Source organism: Mus caroli, chromosome 1 (genome assembly GCF_900094665.2).
Source record: "Mus caroli chromosome 1, CAROLI_EIJ_v1.1, whole genome shotgun sequence".
Taxonomy (NCBI): Eukaryota; Metazoa; Chordata; class Mammalia; order Rodentia; family Muridae; genus Mus; species Mus caroli.
This window is the reverse complement of record NC_034570.1, coordinates 92,912,069-92,938,289: the sequence shown is the minus strand read 5'-3', so window position 1 is coordinate 92,938,289 and position 26,221 is coordinate 92,912,069. Positions and strand designations below refer to the sequence as shown.

Genomic DNA, 26,221 nt, shown 5'->3' with positions numbered 1-26,221 from the left:
AACCCATAATCATAAGCATGTTTAAAAATCACTCAATCTTAGTTTCTACTAGACATATAAAACACAGATAATGAAGATACATGTATGTTGGATTATGAATTAAAATATGATGTTCTTATATTCTAAACACAGATAATAAAGATACATGTATGTTAGATGATGAATTAAAAATATTATGTTCTTATATTCTAATATCTCCTTTCATTTGGCAAATATGTTTTCAGTGATGATAATTGCAGACTCAAAAATTACAGTACCCCAAATATAGAGGAAGTAAATAAGCAATCTACCTAAAATGGAGATAGTGTTGCATGGCTCATGGTGAGCTGAAAAGTGTGAGTGTTGGTAAAAAATAAAGGTAGAGAAAGACATGTAGAATAGTTATTCTGTAATTTATTTACTCCTTTGTCAAAGCATCCAACTTCAAGTTTTACACAGAAGCACACACCCTTAGCCTTTACAGTATTATGCTTTATCAACATGTAAATACCTAAATTTTATTCATAGCTTTGTTTTAACAGCTCTGTGATTCTTTTTTTTTTTTTTTTTACATTCTTGTTTTCTAAATTACAGTGCAAAGATTGACCTTATTATGAGACTTGGATTAAAGTATCTAAAATATTCTCCAGTCACACACACAGTCTCATAAACATGCATATACATGAAGTACAAACACTCACACATACACATTATTACCATGAAAAGCAGTGACATATTTCCACCCCTACTATCAAATGCCTGAATAGAATTACCTTCTCCATGGCTATTGATGGAGGAAATTAGGGAGGAAGAAGAGAAGAAGAGATAGAGAAATAAAGGAGAAAACAAATTCAGACCATGATTTCTGCATCTATCAATTCCCATTACTATCAGTGGCCACATTTTCAGAGAATATATTGGTATTAGTGCTCACTGAGAGAATGAGCAGCTCAAAGATCAGGTTGTCTCTCTGGGAAAAATCAAGACAAACCTTACTCAGCAATGTATTTCCACAGAATAACAAAATATGCTTGAATTTTAAAGGAACAGCAAAGCTAGGGATCTAGCTCATTTAATTTAATATTTGCCTCCTAAACATGAAGCTCTGGGTTTGATACAAGTACTGCATACACAAGGAATGATGCTGAACATGTGCAATGCCAGTATTCCTCCAATTCAAGGTTGTGCATACCTGTAATACCCTAACATTAATGAATAATTAAGAAAATGCTCTACAATTTTACTTATAGTACAAATATATGGAGACATTTTTTCAATTGAGAATCCCTCTTTCAAGTGATTCTAATTTGGGTTTGGATGACAAAGAACCAGGCCAGCACACAGCCCAACGTTTACTACTGAACACTGAAATTAATTGGTTTAGTCAAACTATTTGAGCACACTGTTAACAATAGTTATTAGGAGTCAGGGGTCACTAAGAAGTGTGATGATCTGGAAAATCTCTGCCTACACTGTAACTGTTATAGTGATCCAAAACATAAAATTCCATAGATGTCTGAAAACAACAAACACAACAGAAGAAACAGTACCAAAACAGCATGAAGTACCCTAAATTTGTGAAATAGTAACACAAAGTATTGGATGACCATGATGCTAGAATATACTTTATAAAATTAAATTTATGGTTATTAAATAATACTATTTTTATTGTTTTCTAGTTGTAAAACAGTAGGAATTTTCTTTGAGAAAAGGACAGAGTCATTTGTAATCATTTAGCATGAAGTATAATCTATGATATCTCTTACCTACAAACAACTGGCTATTCAGATGAAGTAGAAAGTGGCCTTCCTCTGAGGCCACCCTCATACTCTTTGGAAGGTTGTCTACATGTAATGAGGTCTCCTTGATGTTTCTCTCAGCCTGGATGTAATGCCATTGGTTGTCATTCAGAGGATAAGGAGACTGGACAAGGAGCTCCATAGGACCGTTCCCAACATCAATGGCGAATATGACCTCAGAAGGAGCTGCAGAAAAAAAAAATGATAAAAAATATTGATGGTGTGTTACAGGCAAAAACATGATTCTCTTGTTTAGTGAAAAAGATAATATGTTTTCATATATATCATATATATATGTAAAGAGGCCATTTCTGAGCTCCTGTAGCACTGGATCACTATTAGCATTATCAAACTCTAAAGACTAAGGAAGCATGTATTCTTTGCCCTTCCTACTTCATTACTTCCAAATTGTTCAATACAGCAGGAACCTGGGGTATCTGTGCTTGTCTGAAGCTGTGGCTTTCTTGGTCTACCATGATTTTTCTGTGATTTATTGTATACATGGGATAAGCTAAGCATCTCTGACATGCAAAGATGACATCTAAATTCTGGACATTTATGCCCAAAATGTAAGGGCAAACATGTTCATAAAAGAATTATTATTAAAGCTTAAATCCCATGTCAAAAACCCATACATCAGTAGTAGAAGACTTCAACACCCCACTCTCACCAATGGATAAATATGAGACAGAAATTAAACAGAAATATAATGACACTAACTGACAGTATGAGTCAAATGGACCTATCTACAGAATATTTCACCTAAAGACACACACACACACACACACACACACACACACACACACACACACAAAATACCTTCTTCCCAACACTTCATGGTACCTTCTCCAAAACTGACCATATAGTCCATCAAAAAGCAAGCCTCAACAGATACAATAACTCCTGTATCTTATCAGACAGCCATGGATTAATGCTGGAATTAAAACAAAAACAAAAACAAAAAAATAAAGCAGAATTCCTACAAACTCATTGAAACTGAATAACATTCCACTCAATGATTACTGTGTCAGAGAAGTAATAAGGAAAGAATTTAGAGCCTTTCTAGAATTCAATGAATTCTAGAAGGTACAATGTACCTAAAGTAATGGGAAATGATGGAAGCAGTGCTAACAGGAAACTTCACAGTAATAAGTGTCTCCAGAAAGAAATTTGAGAATTCTCATATTACAAATTTAAAACTACACCTGAAAGCTTGAGGAGGAGGAGAAGGAGGAGGAGGAGGAGGAAAAAAGACACACTAAAAAGTGGTAGAGGGCAAAAGACAATCAAATTCAGTGCTGAGATCAATCAACTAGAAATAAAGAAAACAATACAAAGAATCAACAAACCCAATCTTATTTATTTTAAAAAATCAATAATATACACAAACCCTTAGCCAAATTAACTAAAAGATAAAAAGACAGAATAACAGAAAAAGAAATGTAAAGGGGCGTATAAAAGCAGACATTGAGGAAAGTCAAAGAATCATTAGGTCTTACTTCAAAGCCTATATTCTACAAAATTAAAAAATCTTAACAAAATAGATGATTTTCTAGACAAATAAAATTTACTAAGCTAAATCATGATCAGGTAAACTACTTAAATTTTCTTATGACCATAAATAAATAAATAGCCACCATTAAAATTCCCCTAACCTAAAAAAGCCAGAGCCAGATGGTTTTTTTGTGCAGAGTTCTATGAGACTTTCAAGAAGATGGAATACTAACACTCTTCAAACTATTCTAAAAAATAGAAATAGAAGTAACACTGCCTTACTCTATTAGGCTACCATATCCCTGATACCCAAACCACACAAAGAAACTCAACTAAGAAAGAGAACTTCAGAACAATTTCAATGTGCTGAGAATGGAACTAATGAAACAAAATTCTTTACAATCGACACAAATAACATACAATGACATGGTGTAAATCTAAGCAAGAAAGTAAAAGACCTGTATGACCAGAGCTTCTAAAAAAATCTCTAAAGAAAGAAACTGAAGAAGATATCAGCACAAAACTCCCCTGCTCATGGATGATTCAGATAAATATACTAAAAATGAATTTCCAAAAGGAATTTACAGACTCAGAGTAAATCCCATCAAAATTCCAAAAATTTCCTTACAGATCTTTATAAAGTAACTCTTCAGTTTATTTGGAAAAACTGTAAACACAGGACAGCTAAAACTTTCCTGTACAATAAAAGAATTTTTGAAGGTATCAACAGCCCTTATTTCCAGATATTTCCAGTAATATAGAATAATTGTAATAAAAAGAGCTTGATTTTGGCATATAAACAGACAGCTCGATTAATGAAGTAGAATAGAAATCCAGAAATAAACCCATGCAATAATGGACACTTAATGTTTGAGAAAGAAGGCAAAACCATACAGTGGAAAAATGAAACACCTTCTGCTGCTCTAACTGGATGTCTGCAGGTTGAAGAATGTAAATAGATTCATAAGTACCATCCTGTATAAAACTCAATTCAAGTGAATCGAACACCTCAACATAAAACAAGACACACTAAATCTAACAGAAAGGAAACTACATTGAACTCATTGGCATGGGAGACTAGTTCCTGAATAGAACACCAAGAGTTCAGATACTTAGATCAACAATGAATAAATGGGCTCTCATTAAAATGAAAAATGTGTGCAACACTAAGGACACCATCAATAAGGCAGCCTAGAGCATGAGAAATGGTCCTGATTAGCCCTATATCTGACAGAGGACTAATATCTAAAACATATAAAGAACTCAAGGAATTAGACAACAACAAACAAATAACCCTATTAAAAATGGGGTACAAAGTCAAAGAGAAAACTCTCAGCAGAAGAATCTTAAATGGTCAAGAAGGGCCTAAAGAACATTTGAACATTCATAGTCTTTAGCAAAATGCAAAACAAATGAACTATGAAATTCCATTTTACTCAGGTAATAGCACATGCTGGCAAGGATGTGGAAAAAAGGAAACACTCCCCCATTGCTGGTAGGAATGCAGGCTTATACAACCACTTTAGAAATCAATTTGGCAGTTTCTCAGTAAATTGGGAATTGTTCTACTTCAAGATCCAGCTATACCACTCTGGGGAATATACTCAAAATATACCCCACTATACCACAGGGATAACTATATAAATAACAACTTTATTAATAATAGCCAGAAACTGCAACCTAAATGTTACTCAACTGAAGAATTGATGATGAAACTGTGATACATATATGCAATGGAATACTATTCAGCTTTATAGCTGAATAAAAATAAAGAGTCCTGCTGAAACTATTACCAGATGGGTATATAAAGAATGAAGTAGCCACTTCCTGTAACCAAACTCGACAGCAGAAGGAGTGTGGCATCAATCTATCCATAAAATCGTCAACCCAAAATTTGTCCTCCCTAAAAAATGTGCAGGGATAATGATGGAGTATAGACTGAGGGAAGGTCTGAACAACAACTGGCCCAACCTGAAACCCAACCCATGTAAGAGAACTGATCCCTGATACTATTAATGGTACTATGCTATGCTTACAGACAGAACCTAGCATAATAGTCATTTGAGATGCTTCATCTAGCAGTGAATGGAAACTGATGCAGAGAGCCATAGCCAAACATTAGTCAGAGTTTCTGAGTCTTGTGGCAGAGTGGAGGAGAAAACTGAGCCAACCAGAGGGGTCAAAGACATCACAAGAACATCTGTAGAGTCAACTATCGTGGGCCCATAAGGGCTTACAGAGACTGAACCATTAACCAGAAATCATGCAGGCACTGAACCTAGAATCTGCCATATTTATACCAGATGTGCAGTTTTTTTTTGTGGGTCCCCTAAATAATGGAGTGGGGGCTGTCTCTGATACTCTGTTGACTGCCATTGGATCCCCTTCCCCTACTGGACTTCCTGGTTGGATCTCAATTAGAAAGGAAATTCTTAGTCCTGCTGGGACTAAGAGACAATAAGAGACAATCCAGAGAGGGATTGTAAGAGCAGGGTGGGGAGGACAGGAGAGGGGAGACTGTGATTGGAATGTAATATGAATTTAAAAACTAGTTATTGAAAGAAAAAATATACATTAGAATTCTTCTATTACATGTATTCCCAGTATTCAACTTGGCTAATAATATAATGATATTTGATGTCAAGTTATTTTACCCACTGAGCCACCTACCTGATTCAGGCCATTTTTTTAAAAAAAAATTTTTTTTGATAAATCACTCACTTCAACAGCAACAGAATAAGTTGGTGCCTCAGAAGAATTATATTTGTTTCCCATGATGATCCATTTCTGACAATACTCTGAGTTGATGTGAGAAACTACTGTTTTTTATTTTTCTCTAAGGTCTTAGTGGGATCTAGTGCCTTCCTCAGGAAGGCATGGCATTGGCATGAACCATGCATGCTTTTCTTCTGGGTCATAGTCACTGAGAAGAAAGTGCTCAGGTGAGCTACATATCAGCAAGACCATTTGGATAACACCTGAGAAGGAATTTCCACTCAGGGGGAGAGCTAGTTTTAGACTGAAGAAGATACTGGGAAATGTGAAGAGGGAAAAAACTGGTCATATCTCATTTTGTGGAAGATTTTAATCAGAGGTAAAGTTATGAGCCCTGTGTCCGATGCACACTGTATTGTAACCACTGCCAGTGAATTCTCATCCAAATGTGAACCAGTAAAAATGAGTTTTATAGTGAACCAAATGCATCACATGAACATCTGAGAACTACTAATTCTATAATGTACAAGTAAGTAATGAATATGTGAAGAAATATGACAAATGGTTTATGGGGGAACAGTATATATATATATATATATATATATATATATGCATATATATACATATATATATAACAATCCATATACATATATGTATGTATAATAATACACATATACATATATTTATACATATATGTGTAAAATATTTATATTAGATTCAATAATCTAGACTATTTAGATGTTGTTTTGGTAGCACACACTAGGAGATGGCTTAATCAGTAAAGCACTGGCCTCCCAAGCATGAGTATTTGAGATAGATCCCTAGGATCCACATGAAATGGCCAGGCATAGGACATACATTTACAGTCCTAGCATTAGGGAAGTAGACGCAAGAGGATCTGTGAAGCATATGGATAATCAGTCTAGCAAGCAAATGAGAAACTATCTCAGTGAAGGTGGATGGCATTTTTAAGAATGATACTGAACATGATCATTTGGCTGCTTATACACACAAAAGAAAGGAAGAGAAAGGGGGAGAGAGAAGGAGGGGGAGAGGGAGTAGGAGAGGGAAAAGGAGAGAGGGAAAGAGGGAGGGAGGAAGGGAGGGAGGGAGAGAGAGAGAGAGAGAGAGAGAGAGAGAGAGAGAGAGAGAGAGAGAGAGAGAGGAGATTTTCCCACTAATGGGCCATGCCCAGATATCTAATTCTTCCCAGCCAGTGTGAGCTTACTATGAGAATCACCAATTTATCCACAACACAATTATGAACACATTGACTCAGAACTAAGTACACAGGTGCTGTTTGCTTTTTTCAGAGACTGTGAATTATAAACTGAAGGTAATAAAATTGAAACACCTTAGTTGGAGGCAACCTGGAATGAAGTGGGTTCTGTCCAAAAAATACACAGATACACACACACACACACACACACACATTTTGGAAAGTGTTGATTTTCATAACTGAGATTGGTACTCTTAGGGGATGGTACTGTATCTATTCAGACTCACTGCATTTGTTAAAGGTCTTTTCCTTTCCAAGTAACTGGACTGCAGGATTTCGTGCTATGAACTCTTTAGCATAAAAAGTTAATCTGCTTAAGTGAGTAATATGATTATATGTGGAGCTAAAAAGATTCAGGGTTTTGACATCTTCTTCAGGATTTTTTCCATCATTGAAGTTGTAACAACAACAACAGGATTAATAAATTTAGTAAATATAAAGACCTATAGTTTTTTATTTTACATTTACATATATAATTACTAATTTTCAATCGACAAAAAATGAACTCTGGGTCTTGTATATGCTAGTCCTTCACTCTGCTACTGAACTACATTCCCAGACTTCAACTTAACATTAATACCAAATGTCTATGTTTAACTGTCACTTTTGACAGTAAGATGCTAGTAAATACAAAACAATTACATAATAATTTTTGTTTGGTTTTAAATTTAATACTAATTTTAATTTAAAAGGTTATACAGTACAAAGAGAACTGTGCAATCTTCATAGTACAAACAATTTGGACACTGGTCTGTAATTAACATTCAATTCTGGCTCAGTAACTTAAGATAAAACAATATAACATTAACTTTGGGTTTAATGAATGAAAATGCTGCAGGGCTTGATTTTTTTTTTTTTTTATTAAACATACAATGGAATGGTTGGTATTCAAACTGCTTCTCAGAGCCTTACCAAGTTAGACATGGAAGATTTTTATTTTACAGTAAAATCACAAAAGCTTCCTCCATCAATAGCTGAGGTCTGTGGACTCTAAAGAAAGTAAAATTAATATGGGAAACACTGTCTTTCCTGTGTAGTCTGAAACTACAAAAGAAATACGTAGCTGCTGACCTATGTGCTGAAGAATACCCACAAAAATCTCTACAAATGGACTTGTCTCCTTTTGATGAACTCCCAACTTTCCAATATCCTTGGCTAAAATATTTGCTTAGCTTTCAAGGGTATTGCATGCAGTTATATCACTGTGTCATGGTCAATCTCCTTAGTCACAGAATTGGAGAACGTCTACATAGACGAACATAGAGAGTTGGTCAAAGACAAGCTCAGGCAGCTGTAGCAAGAGAAGAGTAAGAGCAAGTTTGGGTGCAGGCAATGAAGACCATTCAGTGCAAGGAACCCAAAAGCAACTGTAGGAGATGTTAAAGATGTTCAATGTTACTGTTGATTATTTATCTGTTTGTTTGTATGTGACCATTCATATATTTGCTGGTACATTCATTCATGTGTGTGGACATTTATAGAGAGGTTAGAGGACAACCTTGGTGTCACTACTCAGGGTGCCTATGAACCTTCTTGTCTGGGGTAGAGCTTTTCACTGGCTAAAATGACTCTCTGTCTCCCTCAGTCTGGTATTATAAGTACACACCATAATACCACATCTACCATTTTATTTTTCACATGAGTTCTAGGAATAAAATTCCAGTTCTCCTGGCTGCAGATTGAGCCCTTAAATACATTTTATGACTTTACACTTAGTAAACAATATACCCTGAAGAACAGTTAATACTAACAACTGAATATACTGTACTGCCTCCATGAAAAATCAGGTGAGTGTGCTTATTTGCAAGAGTAGGACAATAGTTTTTCCATTTCATCTCTGATTTTTCACTACCGTCTATAATTTGAAAGTATACAAACATAAGTGTCAGCACTAGAATCAAAAGAACTCAAGCTACTGAAAACCTTGATAATTCTGTTCAGTTTCTACCAAACAAGAAAGAAATCTATAAAAAAGTTTTGCATTAAAATATTTCCTGGAAAGGTTTTTGATTACTTGGATATTTTGAAATCTCTAGAACTGATACTGGCAGAGACAGATACAGACAGTGTCACAATCTTTTAGAGTCTAGTATAAAAATGATTTGCTTTACCAAACTTGCCCTTATGTTAAAAAAAAAATCTTCCCAAACTTTTTGAGTAGCTATGAAGTTTTATGAAAAAATACCGAAAATGAATAAAATATAAAAAATATTATCATCTCAGTGTAATAGATGATAAACAGGCTCAAACAATTTGTAATCTCACTTGAACATAAATAAGTACAGGAAGTAAACTTTAGTGAAGTTAATGACAAGTTTGTAGAAATATAAATTTATAGAGAGACTTTTAAAGTTATTGTTACTGTAAAAGAGTAAAACATTGGTTTCCCATTTTCATAAAAATTAATTAATCATTCTATTTATGGTATTTGCATATATTTTTGTTAACACACTGACATACAATGTCTCACAGTAGAAAGTTGTCTGATCCGTATTTCTTTAGTGCTCATGTGGCTTCATGATCATTAATTTACAGTTGTCAAAAATGGAAGCAGAGCTCTTATAAAGGTATAACTCGTGCATCTAAACTTGCACACACACTACTGCTGGTAAGAAAGAAATGGAGCTTCAGCATGAATTCTCACTGACTAGTTATAATCTTCTGTTTGTGGGAGATAAGAAATTGGATGTGTCTGAGCATGCATGTGTGTGTGTGTGTGTGTGTGTGTGTGTGTGTGTAGGGGGTGTTACCTGGTCATGAGTGCCAGAATTTGATGTACAAGCTGCTGTTTCTTTACTCTTTAGCTCATTCTTTGGAACACAGTCTCTGACAGAACCTAGAACTCTCTAATTCTGCTAGATGAACATCACTGCTCTGCCTGTCCATGCCTCCTGTCATGAGAATTACTGGCTATGTTGCTCAGATTCTGGGTAACTGAACTTAGATCTTCATGCTTCCATAAAACTAATTTACTGGTTGAGCTATGTTCTGAGATCACAAAACAAACAAATCAGAGACCTAAGATAAAAAATGATTCTGAATATGTAGAAAATGGTTGATAGTAGTCATCCCTGCTTCCCATAGAATATAAGGTTGGAGTGTCACAGCTTAAAATGACAGCTAAGAAATGACCATGTCTTAATAAAAAGTACAGCCTACAAATCCTATGGATGGGTACTCTTGCATATATCCTGATGAAATAATAACAAACTCTCATAAGACACAATAAATCATAACATGCTTGACAGCTTCAGGGCTAGTTTTTCTGATAGCCAGTGAAATTAGCTTGATGTTAAAAAACTGTACTGGTGACTGGTGGTAGAGATAAAGTAAAAAACTCTGTAGACCAATGAGAGTAAACTCACAAATAATGGCACTTACAGCTCATTTCAAGTCGGAGGAAGTTTTTAACGCCAAGGTTTTCTAGGAAAACGCCAGATAAAGCAGTGGTTTTAAAAAAGAAGGAAATATCAGCGCTGAATTCTGCATGGAAGGTAGGAATATGGAGGTAAGCAGCTTCAGTAGAAAATGAGACAGCATTCCAGAAGTGTCCTGTGAATCAAAGAGTCTTTGAACATGACTGGCTTTTTTTCAATGGGGCATGTTAAATTAGTGGGCTAGTGGGCAATTTTCCAGACAAGGAGGGCACTGAACAGAAAGGGGATAAGGGAAAAGGCAGGAGAAAGGTTCACAGAAACAGGATAGTGGAGGGGGAATGTACTCACGGTCACCATAGCAACGCAAGGGGCCAATTCTCCAAGCTGCTTCTGAGTTTGATCTGTTGGTATCACTGATAATTATCTGAGTTACAGGCAAGTGATCTTTGAAGGAAAGAAAACCAGTATCGTTTGACCTGCAAAACATAAATTAAAGGGCAGGAAGGAGGGGAGAAGGGTAAAATATAGATTATCTAGAGATTCTGAGCAAAGACCCCCTCTTTTAAAACGGGACTCACTTTGCATGCAGTCTGGTTAGAGTTGGGAGGAGGATAACAGGGGCCTTTTATTTTCATCCAGTGGGAATACTTGGAATACTAATTTTGTAGCCTATGGCCTGTATCCAAACACCACAGGCTTTTTATATCTTTCCTAAATGAGTTTTCCGGAGCACAGGTAGTTTACAAAGATCACAGTGCTGATCATGGCCAAGAGGATCCAAATACTCACTCCCGTGTTTATGTGACATTAAACATCACTTCACTTTGCTATAAAAGAAGGTCTACGATCTAAGTAAACAACTTGAGGACAAATCGCAAATCCCTATCAAAACTTACTTAGAGGACCCTCCTGTATCACCTGCAAACAGGTTTTTATCAGGCTTGAATGTTCCTTAACACCTTTTAAATTGTGTTAAAGTAAACCTCTATAGTTAGCTGGTTGCTTTTTACTTTGTTCTTTAGAAAAATCTTAATGGTCAATGACTCTGGCTTTATTCTTGTTAACTATTTAATAGTTTTACCCAATTTTCTTTTGATAGGAAAACAAAAAGAATAGAGAAAATCAAGTTTTCTTGACATTTAAACTTAACTTTGGAATCAAGGTGAAGATGGTACCACTTATCAGAGCATAAATTTGGAAGTAAAAACCTGGTAGTGTTTTGCTATGGAGATAGCTTTGTCAGTTCAAATGCTTGGTTTATGATGAAGGAGATGCTAAACCTGGACACAGTAATATCTTGTCTACATCCACTTGATGCCCCTGAATCAGCATATTGGCATATATAAAAAAAATATTAAGTTTTTAAAAATCTCTTCTAAATAACATGGAAAATGTTATATTTGTGTTGAAGATGTAACTCATATTATCAGGAATAATATAGTTTTTAATTTAAATTTTTAAAAATTGCTTTATTTTATTAACTTATCTTATTTATTTACATTCCAAAAGTTGCCTCTCTTCCCCAATTTCTTCACCCCTTACCTCCCCACCTCTGAGACCATACTTCTCCACCCTGCCACCCATCCCCTCCTACTCCCCCCAGCATCCCTCTTCCTTTGGCCATCAAGTTTCCACAGGATTAAGAGCATCCTCTTCCACTGAGGCCATACAAGGCAATCCTCTTGAAAATATGTTCCAGGGGGTTGGGGGTAAACATAGTTCAGTGGATGTATGTATGTTCCTTGGTTTTTAGCTTAGTCTCTGGGAGCTCTGAGGGGTCCAGGTTAGTTGACACTGTTGTTCTTCCCATGGGGTTATAATCCCCTTCAGCTCCTCCCTCCAACTCTTCCATATTGGTCCCCTACCTTAATCCAATGGCTGGCTGGAAGTAACTGCATTTGTCTTAGTCAGTTTGGATTATTTTTTATTAGATATTTTCTTCATTTATATTTCAAATGCTATCCAGAAAGTCCCCTATACCCTCCCCTCTCTCTGCTCCCCAACCCACTCACTCCCTCTTCCTGGCCCTAGCATTCTCCTGTACTGGGGCATATAATCTTTGCAAGACCAAGGGCCTCTCCTCTAATTGATGGCCCACTAGGCCAAACTCTACTCCATATTCAACTAGAGAAAGTACCCAAAGAGCTAAAGGGGTCTGCAACCTTATAGGAGGAACAACAATATTGACTAACCAGTACCCACCAGAGCTTGTGTCTCTAGTGGAATATTTATCTATTAAAAATGAGGACACTATGAATTTTGTAGGCAAATTAATTGAACTAGAAAATACCACCCTAAATAAAGCAACCCAGACCCAACAGAACATGTAGCATATGTACTCACTGATAAGTGGATATTAGCCAAAAAGTTCAGAATACTCATGATACAATGTACAGACCATAGGAAGCTTAACAAGAAAGAATGTTCATGTGTGGATGCCTGAAACCAACTTAGAGGGGGAACAAAACACTCATGAGAGGAAGAGGGAGGGAGGAATCTGGGTGGGAAAGGGGAGGAGGGGGAGAAAAAGAAGAGGCAGAGGGGGAGAAAAAGAAGAGTCAGGATCAAGTATGGGGAGAGACAGGAGAGACACCCAGAGGTTCAGGAAAATTATTGGAAATACTCAGCAGTAGGGGCTAGGTGGAATGGTGAACCACTAGAAAGTCCCAAAGAGATGGGATGTGAGAGGTTACCAGGACTCAATGGAGATGACAATAGCTGAAATGCCCAACAGTGGGAAGATAGAACATTAAAAAACAAACAAACAAACAAACAAAAAAACTATCTCCAGTAGATAGACATGGCCCCATTTGTGGGATGGGGCCAGATACATATCTTCAAAAATTGTAACCTGTAATTGTTCCTGTCTAAAGGAAGCACAGGGACTAAAATGGAGCACAGACTGAAACAAGGGCCACCCAGTGACTGTTCCAACTTGGCATCTATCCTATGTGTGCACACCAAATCTTGACACTATTACTGAGGCCATATTGTGCATATTGTGCACAGACAGGAGCCTGGCATGGCTGTCCTCTGAAAGGAATGACTTTCATGTGGAAATTTGAAATAATAAAATCAATCCAGGATTCCTTCTCAGGGAATAATGTTTTCCACAGTAAACTGGTTTTGCCAGAATCAATTAACAACTAAGACTATCCCACATAAGGCTAACCTAATGACACCCTCAATTGAAACTCTTTCCAGTAATTCTAAAATATAAAAAGTTGAAGTATAAAACTAACAACCACACTGCTGAATACATCTGATTTATAGCAGTGAAGAAAGATGTACCTGAGTTATCTCATCTAAGAAATATTGAATCATAATTGTGTGCCCTGCAAACTATTAGTTTTGCCATAATTTTGTGGTCTGATTGAAACTGATGGTATCTATAGAGGCACTGTGGGACATTTCTGTTTTCACATCTATGCTTTGTTCAGCAAATGGCATTTCTAATACTCATTTCTCATGGTAGAGGATGTGAAATCAAAAAACCAACTTATGAAGCCAAGAATGATTTTCCAAGTATTAACACATCATGTGAACATGCTCTCTGATATCTCATTGGAGGAAATCAGTTTCCCCTGGGTGGAAGCTGGTACATTACCAAGCAAGTACCATCTTCTTTAGACATTGCTATACACATGGCAACAGCACTGAGTAGTGGAACTGTCCTTGTTCAAACTCTGGCTGACATTCCAATCCTATTTAAACAGGCTTTCTCTACACAACACAATTGAATTGATTAGGTTTCAGTTTGCAAATTTGCAGTCATTTCAACACTGACTCTCTAAGATTATACCTTAGAAAGTCACCTTGGCAGATGCTATGTGAGACCACAGCCTCCTCCTTTATACACTCAAAGCTTGACAGCAAGTCCACCTACTGCATGGTAAAATTACCAGAAGTCCTCTTTTTAGTTATTTCTGATTACTAACAATATCTCTTTACTCCACTCAAAATTTTATAGTTGGAGGAAAGTTTTTAGGTTGGCATGGTCTTTATTAGCATTCATCTTTTTATTTTAAATATATATTTATCTGTTTTTTCATAAACATAAATTTAATATATATAAATGCTGTCTCATAATTGATTTAAGAATTTATAATATACATATACTGTGTCAAAACTGACTACAAGCCATATCAGATAGACGTGAAGATTACTTGGTAACTCAGCTAGCACTCTCTAGAAATAGCTATTGTGCCTTTTGTCGTTTTTAAAAATCAAATAAGGACTGGAGGAACCCAGGATCCTATATGATTTAGATACTTAAGTAAACAAATGACAAATATAGGTTTTGATTATCCTGTTCCATAATAAAAGTTTAGTCAGGAGTTTATAATTAGAATGCAGATCATAAAAGTTCTACAAAAAAAAGCAAAAACAAAATGAACAAAATAGGCACAACTGTATAAGCTAATCACAGTATCAGTGTTGTAGATGTGCAGAGAAGATAGAATTAGCTTTTTTTCTTGTGCATAATCAATAATAATTATGTACTTTAAATAGACAGTCATTTGACATGTCTGAAAAATCCATGTGCTTGTCCATTGGCTTTGGATGAACAAGAAAAAGATGACATCAGATAGGAATTGAGGAGTAGATGTCACACTTCACATCTATCCTCATCCCAGCTAATCAAGGGCTCCAGAAAATTTTCAAAATGATGAGGCTTCCAGGAATCTCTCTGGATATGGCTGTGTGAGCCTGTTGAGAGGTGGCTACTTGTTCCTTCACTTCATGAGTTACTGCCCCCTTAGTGCTTTGATGAAGATTAATTTTGGCTTTCAGATCAAGGGCACTGTTTATCATGGTGCCAGGAGATGACCACAACTCCTCACAAGGCCATTAGGATGCAAATAGGTGAATACTAATGATCAGCTCCCTTATCTTTTTTTTTTTTTTAGATTTATTTATTGGTTATATGTAAGTACACTGTAGCTGTCTTTAGACACTCCAGAAGAGGGCGCCAGATCTCGTTACGGATGGTTGTGAGCCACCATGTGGTTGCTGGGATTTGAACTCTGGACCTTCGGAAGAGCAGTTGGGTGCTCTTACCCACTGAGCCATCTCACTAGCCCTCCCCTTATCTTTTTACTTAGTCTGGACTCCCAGGATACAGAATAGTCTTTGTATCTCAGTTGACATAATCATGCTTACTTCCTTGGTGATTCCAGATACTGTCCAATTGGCCATCCTTATTGGTCTTCATATACCTTTGCTGTTCTCTCAAGGAGTGGGTAGTTCTCTATTTGTTCTGCCTAGCCAGAGCAGCCCACTTATTGGTTTTCTTGGAATTGTCACAAGTCTAGTATTTCTTGGGCTGTTTTAGAAAAAGCAGTTTATTATCCTAACCTCAACACTGAGGCTAATTTGGGGTTTCTGCATTGCCCTGATTCCAAGAAGTAGCCTGTCACTAAAGCTTGAGCAAGCAACCATAATTAAGGTCAGTGGCAATAGAGGAAAAAAAACTGAAGACATGAATGTAAAGGGGGAGGCACATAACGAGATGAGCTTCAGCAGGAGTTTGAACAGATGACATACCAGAATGAAAATATATAAAAATTCATAATACAAGTGCATTAAACTATTAAACAAAAATTAAAAACAATTGCACATGCAGTAGTCACATGAGGATTTAAAGTGCTAGTGATGTAAAAATTTCTCGTTTTTATTCCTATTGAATACCTTATAATAAAGGCATATTTCTTTTTAATAATCTTTAAAGCTACAAATTCAGCAAAATTGCTAACCACATGTATCATTTAAAATGTAGCAGATAACGACCTAGAACTACAATGACATTTGCAAAGCAGACAGAGAAGACAAAAGGCTCATCTTGTAGACTCAGATCTGAATGTGAGCTACACATAGCAGTAAACCCTGGGTGTCGTTTCTCAGGAGTGTTCCACTTTGTTTCTAGAGACTGCCTTTCCATGGATTGGAACTTGATGCATTGGCTAAGCTTCATAGATCACTAGTACTTGGTGTCTTAGTTGGATATGACAAATGACAAATACAGACGCATCTCAGTCTACATTATTTCTTGTGTGTGAATATGTGTGGTGGGGTGGGGGAGTGGGTGTATGTGTATGTATAATGTTCATGACTAGGTGGGTTCATTTGTGTTCATGAATGTGTGTGCACATGTAAGGAGATGCCAAAAGTAAACTTTGAGCTCTCTGTGTTACCAGGTCTCATCCTCTCTTCACTAATATATCTTTAGAATTACATGCAGGAGTGGGTGAGTTGGGGAGCAGGGCACGGGGATGGTATAGGGGACTTTACAGATAGTATTTTAAATGTAAGCAAAGAAAATATCTAATAAAAATTGTTTTTGAAAAGAAACAGAATTACATTTGTGAATCATCATCCCTGCTTTATTTTACATGAGTTCTAGAGACTAGACTCAGGTCTCCATTCTTATGCACAATGCACTTTACCAGCTGAGTTATCTCTGCATCCTCATTTATGTTTCTTACAAACATTAGAAAAGATGTTTTATAGAGCAGAAGTAGATAAAAACTATTCATATTTAGAGTATTAACTCTAGAAATGATGGCACAGTCACATCATTGAATCCATTTTCAGAAAGCCCTTTAATGTTGTTATTACTAGAATGTCAAATAATTATATTTCATCTAGAAGTTTCCAAAATAATTATGTAAAAATTAGCTTTATATTCAATCATTGGCTATAAGTGCAACTTAATTTCTTTTTATATTTTCCTGTAATCTTTTGAGGGTACAAGTGGTGTGTCCTAAAAAGGCTGGCTGGCAGAACCCCAAGACCTGCCTCTCTCCACCTATCCAAAAGGGGACCTACCAGTCCCTATAGCATGCTGAAATTACTTTTTTTTCCTTCCTTCATTCTTTCTTTCTTCCTTTCTTTTTTAGGTTTTGTATCCAGCATTTCTTTTGGATACTGGGAATCAAGCTGAGTTTTCATACATGCATGGGGAACACTATTGTCTGAGTTATCCCTTCTAGCTCAAGAAAAAAATTTCTAAATGGAGCTGAAAATTAATTCACAATAAAATCATATATTGTAAACTTGATAAATCTTATGATGATATCAGAGAGAAATGTGGTTAACAATGTAATTAATACCAGTTAAGTTTGAACTGTATTTAACCCACCTACCAAAGAACAGAGATAAATATATGTCAAAGAGAACTATATTAGTAATCATATGTTACTTCAAAATCATTGCATAAATAATCTCTCTGAGGGATAGAGTGAAATCCAGCTCTTCAGGTTCCCGGCACCCATATAATGAAAATAAGCTATAGACAGATAGACAAACAGACAGACAGACAGACAGATTATGGATAGAGATTGAGATAGAGATACAGATACAGATAGAGATACAAATAGAGATATATAGAAAGTCCCCTGAGATGCTCTGACAGAGCCTGACCAATGTATAATGCAGATACTCTCAGCCCATCATCAGACTGGGCATGGGGACACCAATGGAAGAGCTATGGGATATCAACCAAAGGAACTGAAGGGATTGTAATCCCCTAGGAAGAACAACAATATAAACTAACTGGACCACCTCCAGATCTCCCTGGGACTAAACTACCAGCCAAAGAATACACATGTTGTTGTTCCTCCTATGGACCTGTAAACCCCTTCACCTCCTTGGGTCCCTTCTCTAGCTCCTTCTTTAGGGTCCCTGTGCTCAGTTCAATGGATGGCTTTGAGCATCCACATCTCTATTTGTCAGGTACTGGCAGAGCCTCTCAGGGGACAACTATATTAGGTTCCACCAACCAAAGAGTTCACATGGTGGGACTCATGGCTCCAGCTACATATATAGCAGAGGATGGCCTAGTCAGTCATCAATGGGTGGAGAGGCCCTTGGTCATGTGAAGGCTCTATGCCCCAGTGTAGGGGAATACCAGGGCCAGAAAGTGAGAGTGGGTGGATTCATAAGCAGGGGGAGGAAGGAAAGAGTAAGGGGAGGGGGTATTTAGAGGGAGACCAGGAAAGGAGACAACATTTGAAATGTAAATAAAGAAAATATCTAATACACACACACACACACACACACACACACACACACACAAACACACAGATGGAGGGACCTATGTCTCCAGCTGCATATGTAGCAGAAGACTGCCTTATCTGGCATCAATGGGAGGGCAGGTCTTTGGTCCTATGGAGGCACAATTCTTCAGCATAGGGGGTTGCTAAGGCAGAGAGTCTGGAGTGGGTGGGTGGGTGGGAGAGCGCGATGATAGAGGGAGGAGGGAAATGGGATGGGGGTTGTGTGGAGAAACTGGGAAAGGGGACAACATTTGAAATGTAAGTAAATAAAATAACCAAGAGAGGGCGAGGGTGAGGGCTAGGGCGAGGGAAGGGACAGGTTTTCTTTTCCAATGATAAAATTTCAGGAACCAACTTTATAAAGGGATGCACCAACTGAACAGCAGATTTAATGCCCAGAACTAGAAACCCTTAAATGCTCCTCAGTTTCTTTTGAAACAATTAAAGAAGCAGGTAGAAACTCTATGTGCAGGAGTTTCTCATTTGTTAAACTTGGTATTAGGGTGAGAAAAATGCAACCCATGCTGTTGTCTGCTACAAGGAAGCAACCATTACTGTGTCTCCCCACTTTCAACTCTGCTTTCTTTCCTCCTTGCAAAGTGAAGCATTTGCCTACACCATGTCTGTGACCCAGCTCTCCCCTGGGTTTTCTTGCATACTCTGGTAGGTGTCTACCAGACTGTTTCAGAAAAGCTCCTTCTTGTGGGCTGAGGAGACAGCCCTCATTTCATTTGGTAGATGAAAATAGTTATGACAAACACATGAGGATTTGAGCTCAGATCACCAGAAACCATATCAAAAGCAATGTGCCTGCATGAGTCTGTAACCCTAGCTCTCTAGAGCTCTAGAAGGATCCATGGATCTCATGGGCCTGCCAGTTTCCAGGTTTAATAAAAAACCCTGGGGTGGACACAAGGGGAAGTGGAAAGAAAGACAGAAAAGAGAGAAAGAGAGAGAGAGAGAGAGAGAGAGAGAGAGAGAGAGAGAGAGAAAGAGAGAGAGAGAAAGAAAGAAAGAGAGAGAGAGAGAAAGAGAGAGAGAAAGAAAGAAAGAAAGAAAGAAAGAAAGAAAGAAAGAAAGAAAGAAAGAAAGAAAGAAAGAAAGAAAGAAAGAAAGAANAGTTATTAGTGCATCTTTTGCAAATAGTGTCTCTCAGGAGTAACACAGGGAATTTAGTGTAAAGAAAATGCATTTATTTCACAGGATATTTGAATTAGGAAAGAAAGAAAGAAAGAAAGAAAGAAAGAAAGAAAGAAAGAAAGAAAGAAAGAAAGAAAGAAAGAAAGAAAGAAAGGAAGAAAGAGAGAGAGAGAGAAAGAAAGAAAGAGAGAGAGAGTAAGTTCTAAAACTTTTGTTCGTCTAAAACTTTGTTCTTCACATAAGAGCATAGGAAGGCACCCACCTATACTCATAATTATGCATGCAACATCACACAATCACACAAACACACATACATACACATGTGCATGCTCATATACCATATATGTATATAAAAACAAAGATCCATAAATGAAAGTATATGAATTTTTTCTTTCTGTGATTTGTTTAATATGACTAAAATTCCTATAAACAGTTGCCTTTAATGTCCTACAAAAGAAAATGAACAACAAAATAAATTGAATAATTTACTGCTAAAATTTTTTATGCATGTATGCCATATTTTCCCTAGTCAATACTCTGTTGTTGGAAAATAAGACTGATTTACTCATTTCTTTATTTCCTTACTTATTTTGATTTTGATTGTAACAGAAATTCTTGAGTAATCAGTTTTATAGAACAGTATGTCCTTCTCCCTATAAGTTCTCTATTATCTAGGAGACTTCTCTCTGGGATAAGCAATCACCATATTAGCAGTTCTATTGGTAGAGTTAAGAAGAACATTTAACTTATCTAAAATAACAATTTAGTGAAAATCACCAATAGGATTTCTGGGCTATGAATATCATATATGGTTTCTAAGCACTAACACATCTCAACACTTTTAAGTGACATTGTCTATAGTGTATAATTGATTAAACTGCTCCACTAGCACAATCTTGCTTTCTTATTAACTTTTTCCAATAGCATAAATTGAAGGCATTTTAGAGGAAAAAGTTCCAGGAGATTCTAGCATTCACTCAGAACCCTGAAGATAATAGTGGAAGTATGAGGCTTAGAAACAGAAATATTGAAATATGTGGACAGCCATCTTAGATCTATGTTAGCCATGAAGGTAGGAAAAGGTAAACCAGATACACAGTTTGTACATCTTTTTTGACTTTGTACTTTCTTTTCTTTAATAGACACTGAAGTTGGGTACATGTGACAGGTGTATTTCAAATTTTCCAGATAATGTGATTTAAAAAAATTTATAATGTTTTGAACTGATAAAATTAGCTCACTAGAATTTACATAGTAAGTTCAGTGATCTGGGGCTAAATAAATATCTCACAAGGAAATTACTTGTAGTATATGCATGCGATAAATGAGACATGCATGAAAAACCAGGTATATTGGCATAAGTTCATGCCTATAGTTGGGAAGGATGATATAGGCATATCTTTTGAATGTTCAGGATGACTAGTCTACGTGACAACCTCCTGGTTCTAGTAAGAAACAAAGACTTAAAATAAAGGTAGATAGCTCCTGAGGAATGACAGCTTCTGCATTGTATTTTATCATTCTATTTCTGTGTCAGATTCTCAAATAGCATAGCATAAAGTGAAGATGTTTCATCCTGATCTTATAAACATGCCAATAATGCTTAATGCCAGATGCAATGAGGGAACTTATGACTCAAACTAAAAAGTGAATCTGAGTGTCTGGGATCAGAGGATCTCTCTCTCTCTCTCTCTCTCTCTCTCTCTCTCTCTCTCTCTGTCTGTCTTGTGGGGCATTGGGCTATACACAGACAGTCTGGACTCTAGTAGAGCTGAGGTCTGAACTCTGGGGCCCAGTGGTGAAAATTCACCTACATGGGATGGAAAGAGTTCTCTCATGTCTCCTGGACCTTGGCTCCTATAGAAATTACAGCTCCCACAGCCCCCACAGCCCCCACAGGAGAAGCATGGCTAGTAGTCACATAGGCAATGTCCCAAGCTTCTGACCTTCAGGCTAAACTCCTCCCCAGTTACCTAGCAACAGTAAAGATAGCAGCATACTTTAAGAGGGCCTGTTTGGCCCCTCATAGCTCTCTCACTCCTCTTGCTCTTACACCCCTTACTCTCCTCTCTCTTTCTCTCTCTCCCTCTTACTCTCTAGCTTTTCTTCTCTCTCCATCTTTTTCCCCTTTCTCTCCTCTTGGCCATGGGTGGTCTCTCTTTTACCTTCTCCCTTTCCTCCTGCATTTCTACATTAAAGCTCTAAAACCAAAAACTATCTCCTAGACTCAAGGCCCACTGCGCACTCTCATCTGTGTGGGAACCTCACTCCCTATGCCCTCTCTCCCTTAACCCTGGGGCACAGGGTATTGCACTGGGGCCCCCTGGTTTCAGGGGCTTCCCCTTGTCCACCCCCTGTTGAGTGGGTTCAGTTGCTTAGATGCCCACCCACAGCAGAGTGGAAGGCGTCCAGCAGCCCTCCCCTGCCCAGAGCATAGGAGGAATTTTGGCCAGATGTGGGCTATCCTCTCTTCCCTCTCCTTCTCCACCGCCCCCTTTTAGTTCCCACATTCTCTTTCTCTGTAAAATAACTACCTAAAATATTCACACATCTCTCATATATTTGAAGAGAAATCTTAGTCATGATCTTGCCTCTTAATTGTTAACTTAAGAAAATCTAGTGTCAATACTGGGTTATTTGAAGTATAAAGGCCACTTTAAAATGAGCAATACTATTTTCTGGGCTAGGGTTCCAGACTTAATACAAAGGAGAAAGCAAAGTGACCATCAGTATTTATCAATCACTGTGGTGTGTATAACTGATACAGTGGAAACTGAAAAACTTTCCTGGCAGTTGGAGATGATGTAGACATAATAGACATGAGAACATAAATATTTCCTTGCTGGACTGAGCTGGTATAAAAGAGGACTAGGGCTCTGGTGTATGATGGAGTTGGGTTTGAATTCTTGTCTTGCCATTTGAAAGATATGTATAACACTGAAAACCATCACTGAACTTTTCTGTAGTTGGAATTTCTCAACCTCAATGTACATATTCTTATGGAATATCAAGATTTTTTGTGGGGCTGTAGATATTGCTCAGAGGTTGAGAGCATTGGCTGTTCTTCCAGAGGATCTAAGATAAATTCCCAGCAACCACATGGTGGCTTACAACCATCTGTAATGATATCTAATGCCTTCTTCTGGTGTGTCTAAAGAAAAGTATCAGTGTACTCACATACATAAAACAATTAAATAATAATTAAAAAAAAGATTTTTTGTAAGGTAAGTCAAAATCAGTAAGTAGATTAAGACATTTTAGTGTAGTGCTACAGTTACTAATTGGTGGTCAAGGCACAGAACATCAGTAGAAGAAAAATAAACCATCCATATATTTATACGTACATCTCCAGGCAGCTCTCCTCTAGGCCACATCCACACTGCTGGACTCCAGGAAAATAACCTCCCCAGTAAGGGTGCCTTTCATTGGACCTCCCAATCCACCAGGCAAATGGTGCTCCATCTAAAACACAAGATGTTTCATAAGTCAGGAATGCAATCTGAAAGGCTACTGAGGAGCTCACAGTGGTGTGTGTGTGTGTGTGTGTGTGTGTGTGTGTGTGTGTGTGTGTGTGTGTACATATAGTCTCTCTTCCCATCCCTCCCTCCTAGCTCTCTTTTCCAAACTTTCTGCATTCCATTCTGTCTTTCCTCATTAATCCCTTCCAAGTTTCTCTCTATTTTAATGCACACATACAAGTTTGCAAATTAAAAGAGATTTTACTAAAAAAAAACAGTTAAAGGCTGATAAATGAAACCATTAAGAGTCAAAGATAGAAACACAACTTGATAACAGATTACCAAATACTGCAGCTGATTGAGTTGACACACCTAAAAACAATTTTAAATGTATACATTATTTTTATGTGCAGTAATGCAAAATTTGTAGTTTAAATAATGCATAATAGAATGATTTGATATAGTTTTAGGCAGGGTAATAGAAAAAAGGGAAAGTTTTCAGTTTACAAAATCCTTCCTTCATAAATAATTTTTAAAAAGTCTCTTTAAGTGGATCAGTGCCTCATGTGTATTCAGAGACTAGACATGTTTGCGTATTGTACCAGCCAAAATGAAAACTGAACTTTCACAACCACTACCTCAGAAGAATAATAGAATTTGGATACTTTTTGAATGCCAAGATGGTCTACTTCAATATAAAGAAAGGGGCATTCACATATCCTTCATTTTAAAAGGGGAAATTTTACAAATCAGTTAAAACTAAAAAAAAAAAAACAAAACAAAAAAAAAAAACAAAACTCTGTGTATTCTCTTGATCTTTGTGCCATTTCAGTGCTTCCTTTTCATCTTAATCACCTAACATTACTCTTATGATCTTCTTTCTACATTTTAAATTAGCTTTTAAATAAACAACACTCCATATGAGGTGTGTGTGTGTGTGTGTATAAAACAATGACTCTTCAAAATTATTTAAGACAAAATAACACACTAAATGCTAAAATTAGCTAAACATGTGGTCCAGTTGGTAGATAGTAAAGAGTGTAGAAATTTAGGGTAAATAGAATTTAAGCATATGTAAATGGGACCCTGACCTTGTCACCATTAATTTTTTTTTTTATCACAATACTAGAAGAAAAGTGACCTTATGCTCTAAGAGAAGTCCTAGACTTAAGAGCCTGTGAAAATGATACCCTTGTGAGTCAGGGAAAGCATTCTAAAATTATGATTCACTGAGATACTGGGGGAAAAAAGAATAATTAGCTTGGGGTCTGATTTCATTATTATCTTTCTGTTGTCTTTAAAGATTGTGAAAATCACAGCTGCGTATAGCGGTGATTCACAAAATTGTAGCACATTGCAAATAGAACAAACACAGACATAGAGGCCCTGGAGAGCATCAGTTGAAGGTACCCAACACAGCTTCCCTTGACAATAGCTGGCGTTCCCCTGTACTGGAGCATATAGTTTGCAAGACCAAGGGGCCTCTCTTCCCAATGATGGCTGACTAGGCCATCTTCTGCTACATATGCAGCTAGAGACACGAGCTTTGGGGGGTACTGGTTAGTTCCTATTGCTGTTCCACCTATAGGGTTGCAGACCCCTTCAGCTCCTTGGGTAGAAGCTATTCTGAGAATGATGAAGAAACTCCCCTCATGACTAATCACTTATAACCTCGTAAACTCTGTACTCCTTCCCACAAATTTAACAATGGTCATTAATAAACATAACGTTTAGATCCTTTCTTGTTGGTTTGATTAAGATCATAATAATAAATCTCTGACAAAGTCAACTTAATGTACAACAGGTTATTTTAATTAGTAGTCCTGAAGTTCGTCATGACAGAGAAGACATGTTGGCTTGAGCAGAAGGATAAATGGTCACATTGCTTTAAAAAATCCATACTAGGGAAGAAGGGAGTGAACAGGAAGTGAGTTTGAGTTATCAATATTCAAGACCTGCCTCCAGTAACTCACTTCTGCCTATAGGACTTCACCACATAAAGCTTCCAAAACCCAATCCTTTCTGTCTGTCTGTCTGTCTCTCTCTCTCTCTTTGTATAAGTGTGTATTTGTATGAGCCAGATATTAACCATAATTAAATATAAAGAATAATTCATAACAGAATATAAAAGCATACACAATCACCATGTTAACATTTTCTCAGGTCTATGTTTTGCAAAGGTCATGGTATGATGTATCAGTGCTCTTATGGTGTCTCCTAACATCCAGAGGAAGAAGAGTGAACACGTTTTTTCTGCTATGTGTAACATAAATAATATGAGTGATATATGCATCCAAATACAATGTAGAGCTAGACACAGACTTTTGCCCAAAAATCATTAAAGAAAGTCTCATGGAAACAGTGGCACTTGCTAAAGGCTACATGTTGATGACTTCTAAAAACACTGACATGATGCGAAAAGTACTTATGTGGGTAAGGACCCCAAGCAAAAGGGATCTTACCTACTTCACTGTCTTTAGGAGTAAAAGGACACCACAGGCACTAAGTATCATCTGATACTGACTATAGCTGTAGGACACGGTGTAGAAAATAAGGGAAAATATTGAAGCCATTGAAGTTCTGAGGTCAAGTGATTTCTTCACTGTGTGATCAAAAGGCAAGACTGCTAAGTGTAGGTGTAAGAGAAAAGATGGCACTCAATAGGATAGAGCTATGGCTCTGTCAACAAAGGAACTTTGTTGAAGAATCATCAGGACTTGTCCATTAAAAGCCAGGAGAGGTCCCATTTATCGATTCTCGATCTTACAGCACAAGCCATTGCTGTTCTATTCAGGAATTTTTCCCCTGTACCCATATCTTCGAGGCTTTTTCCTACTTTCTCCTCTATAAGTTTCAGTGTCTCTGGTTTTATGTGGAGTTCCTTAATCCACTTAGATTTGACCATAGTACAAGGAGATAGAAA

General features: G+C 37.1%; 1 protein-coding gene across 3 annotated transcripts in view; it reads right to left on the bottom strand.

Annotated features, from left to right (window-relative positions):
• Positions 1-26,221, bottom strand: part of LOC110291812 (contactin-associated protein like 5-2) — a 684,470-nt gene that overhangs the window by 110,487 nt on the left and 547,762 nt on the right. For all 3 annotated transcript variants that reach the window (XM_029482787.1, XM_029482783.1, XM_029482788.1), the window contains exons 14-17: positions 23,185-23,302; positions 10,992-11,119; positions 10,648-10,818; positions 1,746-1,964 (exon numbers count right to left, since the gene is read on the bottom strand). In XM_029482787.1, the coding sequence (XP_029338647.1) occupies positions 1,746-1,964; positions 10,648-10,818; positions 10,992-11,119; positions 23,185-23,302 (636 nt within the window). The remainder of the gene's footprint in view (positions 1-1,745; positions 1,965-10,647; positions 10,819-10,991; positions 11,120-23,184; positions 23,303-26,221) is intronic.